Here is a 6000-nt window from a genome sequence, read left to right on the forward strand (position 1 = left end):
AGTGGCCTTGGCAGGGTCATTATGCAACCGGGTACTGCCCAGGCATTACCCTCTCCTCCAACTGATGCACTCACCTGAGCTCCTCCACTGAATCTGCCCGCCAATCGCACACCATGGGAGACCAGTCATATGTCACGGTCAGGGTTAGGGGGGACTATGAAGTCGGAGGCTCCGGGGTGAAGATCTCCAGAGTAGATCATGTTGGCAACAAAATCCTGACCAGTGTTTGAGGTAGTTCTAAATAAAGCCTTCTACTTTCGAGACATGCTAAATAATCATGCAAACTGCTTTAAGTATTTAATTATTCAGTTCACTGACCTTAATCGGCACAGATAGGTACCCAAGATTTGATGTTATAATTCCAGAATTCAAAATTATTGTGCCACCAGTTTGAGGGAAAAATTGTAAACGAATGTCAACGTTTATGTCCGAGTTGATATTGTGGGCTTCCACAACGACATTTTCCATATGTTCAACTCGTAAAATGTTTGGAGCAGTCAGTAGGTATCTGTCAGAATAAGTAAACGAATATCATTTTGTCAACAGCAATGATTAAGGTGCTCCAGCAACAATGGACTGTGTTGACTTTAGGATCAATTTTGTGAACAGATTAGTTATATTTCCCAAACTCATATATAATTGGTCCTCTATCCGTTATGGAGAAGGAATCACCATTACCTCCATTAGGCAGATGTAAATAAGTTTGTTAAATTGGAACAATGTTCTACACTGTAACAACAATCTTGCTTGCTAAATTAATATTTGGCACTTTCACATCGAAGCCCCAGTAACAGGATTCCCTCTCAGCTGAAAAGCATTGCTGTTAAAGACATGTGCAAGAGTTGAGAGAGTACATGAAATAGGAATTGGAGCAGGCGATGGTTCAGTCCCATGATCCTGTTCTGCCATTAAATTAGATCATGGTTGACCTTTACCTCAACACCATTTTCCAAACTGTTTTTCATACCCTTGACACCCTTACCCAACAAATGTCTATGGATCTGTTTTGAAAAATTCAGTTAACCCAATACGTGCTTGGATCTAAAAGCAATCCTGATCATATGCCCCACTCCAGGATGGGACAGAGACACCATCTTCAGTGTGGGATTATGTGCAGAATGAACAACTTGCCCCGTGTTCAGCTGCTTTCCTTTCAGACCAATTTGTAATTTCAGTGAACATTCAGGCCTGGATCAACCTCCCAACAGCGATGTCCCAGTGGGTCATGAATGCCACCTATCATTCCATCACCGTTGGAACCCAGGAGGCTGTAATGAATTTCATTCCGTACAAAAAGGCTTCAGAAGGATTCTTCCTGCCAAGGAGTAGCCCACCACAAATTTCTAGTGGGACAGCCACTGAAACGGCTGGAGAGGCTGTTGGGCAGTTAAAAGGGTACCTTTTCATATCCTCGAGTTCAAAACTCCAGCAGCCTTGTGGACTTCAGCAGTGGTTCAAGCTTCAATGAAAAGGAGGTGTGAATGGAGGAAAAGGAGGCCGCTGCCAATCCCTCTTCCTTTGTGTTGTAACCCAGGGTCACTACTACAGCTTCCTGGAGCTTAAATTGCACAGGAAGCAGTGATAACTGGAGCACCCTGAACTGAATTATTACAAAGAGCTCAAACGCATTTTGTGCCCCATTCACATTTAAGCAGGGAAGGAGCAGCTATTAGTGATCCCAGAAAGAGTAGTAGGGGAGGCAAATCCTTGTGGAGATAGTGACTCAGCTATTTTCTACTGCTTTCAAGAAAAATTGGGAGGAAAATCTAGGCCCAATGGCAATGCCAATAAATGAATTGTCTCAAAATGACAGCAGTGATGGAGCCAGACCTTAATAAGACCTTACACAGCCAAGTGTCTGTTTAATATTTCTGATTTAATTTTAGACAAAATAATGAAATTGAATGTTGACATTAGTTTGTTGAGACAATATTTCTTGAGCCTCTCTGAGAGCAGAATACCATTGGTGGAGTTACTATGTTTCCATGGGTGCCATCGAAGAGATTACTTTTCTAATTTGAAGCTGTTCCCTATGTTCTGCAGATACAATGAGCATTAGTAGGGAAATGAGTCCTGCTTGTGTTTGGTAACTAAATTCAAAGAACTGTAGCCATCTGGGATGGCCACTTACAACCAGGAACAGAGAAACACGCAGAGCATAGCGGGTAAAATGGACAAAGCAAGATTCAGGCAGGCTCAGAGCCTGAAATGTATATTTGCGAATGAGGAATCCAGATGGTATCGAAACTCCGACCAATTAGCATTTTGATGGGCCGATTGGCATTTGATGGCCCATCTCCACCAAGACAAAGGACTGGTACTTGAGCGACTGGTACAATCCCAGACATTTCGGCGCCACTCCCTGTTTTAGGGAAGCGTAAACAACAGGGTTAGTAACCGCTTGGGACACGCCCAGCCATCCAGGCACCCGCCCATTTATTGGTTAGAAATCAAACATAGTGATCAGGGATCACCCAATTAGTGGGGTCCAAACTGAAGGGCCGCCCAAAATAGCGCAAAATCCCTCAAGCATAAGAAGAGAGTCCACCATGTGTTCGTCCTCTTTTGGACCTGGAGCCCCAGCTACGACCATCTCCAATCGCAGCACCACCAGAAGCAAGTCCAAGTTCAACGCCCGCTACCAGACGGATGAGCCTAGCTGAGCAGCAGTTACTTCTACAGACTCGATAGATCCAGAATCGAACAGCGGCCACTGTTCCTCTGACCTAAGCCGGGTGCCTGAAGTTAAGTACAGGTTGTCTTCGTCGATAGGTGAAGTTAACTAGTAGTGTATGTTGTTGATCAATTGTGTGTGTAAATAAAGTACCCTTGACCTTGAACTAACTGGTGTTTGGCCGGTTGAACCTTGTGGCGGTATCATTTGATACCTAGCGACTCTGAGCATTAGAATATAGATATCAAAAGAAAGGAGGGCAACCTCACTGATTGCCATAGTTACAGCAGAACCACAGAAAAGGTAACAGAATACCATCACAGAATAATACAGCGCAGAAGGAAACCAAGATCTATGTGGAAGATCTGTGCCTAATCTACGAAAGAGCTATCCAATTAGTTCAAGTTGTCTACATTTAGTAAAGCATTTGATAAGGTCCCTCATGGCAGGCTGGTGCAAAAGATTAGATCACATGGGGTCAGGGGTGAACTAGCTGGATGGATCCAGAACTGGCTTGGCCATAGAAGACAGAGGGTAGCAGTGAAAGGGTGTTTTTCCAAATGGAGGTCTGTAACCAGTAGTGTTCTGCAGGGATCAGTACTGGGACCTCTGCTCTTTGTAATATATATAAATGACTTGGAAGAAAACATAACGGGTCTGATTAGTGAGTTGGCGAAGTTGTGGATAGTGATGAGGATTGGATATAATACAACAGAATATAGATAGGCTGCAAAATCCTGACTTATTTGACAATTACATCTGTGTCCTCTGGGTACCTTCTGCAACTGGAAACAGTCTTTCCTTATTTTATTCTATTAAAACCCTTCATGAAGGAAATGTTGCTCTCTCTTTCTGCTGAAGTAAAGGGTTGCTTTATTATTCTAAAACTAATGAGTGCCTGGCTCATCTTTGCCATATAGTTGAAATGAATCGACAAATAAAGTAGACAGCCTTGCTAGAGAAAACCTTCTCAAGCTTAGAAGGAAGAAGCATCAAAGCAAAAGCTTGAACTCCTGAAAGACTTTAACTGGAAACCATCACAGTGCATCAGAGATTTTTTAAATCCTTTTTACTTTGTCATCATTTTTTCTTCCCTCTCTACCACCCTGTCCCTCTATGATGCCTGTGTGTGTGTGCTCAAAGTGGGGCAAGTTGGAAAGGGGGGTTTAGGAAAGGAGTATCAGGCAGTCAGTTACATCTTTGTCAGTTTAATTATATTAATATTAGATAATAAAAGGTTATTTGTGTGTTAAATTTACAAATCTGGTGACTGCAATTTATTGGGCTCAGCCAAGGTCCTCAGGTATTTTACAATAACATCTAATTTCACTTGTGGTATGACTCTGAGTCATGTGGGGATGGAATTGACAGCGCACGAGCCCAGGCTGTCATGACCAGACAAAGAACTAAAGGGATCTTGGGAGTACAAATCCATCGATCACTCAATGTCACAGCACAGGTTAGCAAACTCAGAAAAAAACCAATTTATTTCCAAAGGGATAAAACTGAAAAGGAAGAAAATCATGTTAAATCTGCATCAAACTTCGTTGAAGTCACCCTTAGGGTACTGAGTGCAGTTCTGATAACTAAATTACAAAGAAGGAGAAGGATATAGAGGCACTGGAGAGGATGCAGAGAAGATTTACAAGTGTTGACGCCGGCGTCAAAACTGGGGCGGCGCGATGCTGGCGTCAACCGGCCTCCAGGCCCAGTCATTCACCCCTTCCTCGGGGGCTAGAACGGCACCGGAGTGCTGTGTGCTGCTCCGGCGCCGAAATCCGGGCCTACATGGCCGGCGCGGGGTCGCGTATATGCGCCACGGCCAGCACGGGTCTGTGCATACGTGCCATGGCCGTCTCCACGCCAGCCCCCAGGCAATATGGCCGAGCCCTAGATGCGCCCGGCGCAGAGGAACATAGGCCCCCCCCCCGGAATGAGTGCCCACCGATCGGTAGCCCCCGATTGCGGGCCTGGCCACCGTGGAGGCCCCCACTGGGGTTGATTCCCCCCCACCCCCCACCAGGACGGCCCCCGTAGCCAAAATGCCGTGGTCCCGCCGGGTAGGAGCATACGCAAACAAAGCAAGCGGGGCTCGGCAGGCACTTGGCCCGTCGAATGCGGCGCGGCGAGAATCAGCGGACCGACGTCGGAGCGGCGTGGCGGGATTCACCCCCCCCCCGGCGATTCTCCAATCCGGCGTGGGCTCGGAGAATCCCGCCTGATATCAGAGATACGTGGTTATACATACCAGGAAAAAAAAGGGTTGACAGACCAGGCAACTTCTTCTTAAAAAATAAGGCAGAGAGGTGAACTATCAGAGTTGGTTAAAATAATGAACGGTTTTAGAGTGCATCGAGAGAATGTTTTTTCTTGTGAGAGAGAATGTTTCTTTTTATGAGAAAGAGTGCAACTAGAGGCTGTCAGTATAAGATAATCACCTAGAAGTCCAACAGGGAACTGAGAAGGCAAGTGTTATCCAAAACTTGCTAAGAATCTGGAGTTCACTACCAGAAGGAATGGTTAAAATAAATGGTAAAGATGCATTTAAGGGGAAGTTGGACAAGCATATTAAGGAAAAGAGTATGGAAGATCAGAATGATAAATTTATGTGAGGAAAAATATGAGAAGGTTCAAGTGGAGCATAAACATGAGATGAACTAGTTGGACCTAATGGTCTGCTTCTATGCCATATATTCTATGTAACCCGACATACATACTCTCCGAGGCCTTGAGATCCTTCCTTTCAGGAAAACACAATGTTCTCTAAAAAGGTATCCTTTAAAATGAACTGAAAGCCTAATTCAAATGAGTGATTCATAAGAATTAGGGAAACATACCCATCTTTCAGGATCACATCAGGAAGCTGTCTAATTCAATGGTCTAGAAAATAATATGTATTCTAGAAATCAGAAACATTCCCTCATACTTACAATGGATCACATTGGGACAGCCCAGGAATAAAGACCAACACAGCAATTAACAGAGAGGCCCCCCTCATCATGACAGACTGCTTCTCTGGGACCAACTTTTCCAAATAATTTGGCCAGTTCATATTAAAACCCAGTACAGATCTGTTAATTTTTAACAATTGGGAAATTTGGACTTAAAAGATATCCAAATATCCGCTGTCCACACTATTTAATTAAGAGTTCATTTAAACTCAATAGTCTGGTGAAAATCATTTGATGGCTTTTTGCCTGGGATTTAGAGTTTAACCTTGGCAACCTAAGATAAGAAATACAAACATTTTACAAATGGAGTGCAGCCAGAGAGTTCATGACTGACCATGTTAACTCTAATCGAGAGCCATGACACCACTGGGCTCA

General features: G+C 44.2%; 1 protein-coding gene across 1 annotated transcript in view; it reads right to left on the reverse strand.

Annotated features, from left to right (window-relative positions):
* The window catches only part of LOC140403226 (complement C3-like), a 466462-nt gene extending 460772 nt beyond the window's left edge, over positions 1-5690 (reverse strand). The window contains exons 1-2 of the mRNA XM_072490983.1: positions 5605-5690; positions 319-508 (exon numbers count right to left, since the gene is read on the reverse strand). Coding sequence (XP_072347084.1) covers positions 319-508; positions 5605-5675 — 261 coding nt within the window. The 5' untranslated portion in view covers positions 5676-5690. The remainder of the gene's footprint in view (positions 1-318; positions 509-5604) is intronic.
* Between the last annotated feature and the right edge of the window lie 310 nt (positions 5691-6000).

Source organism: Scyliorhinus torazame, chromosome 27, assembly GCF_047496885.1.
Source record: "Scyliorhinus torazame isolate Kashiwa2021f chromosome 27, sScyTor2.1, whole genome shotgun sequence".
Lineage (NCBI taxonomy): Eukaryota > Metazoa > Chordata > Chondrichthyes > Carcharhiniformes > Scyliorhinidae > Scyliorhinus > Scyliorhinus torazame.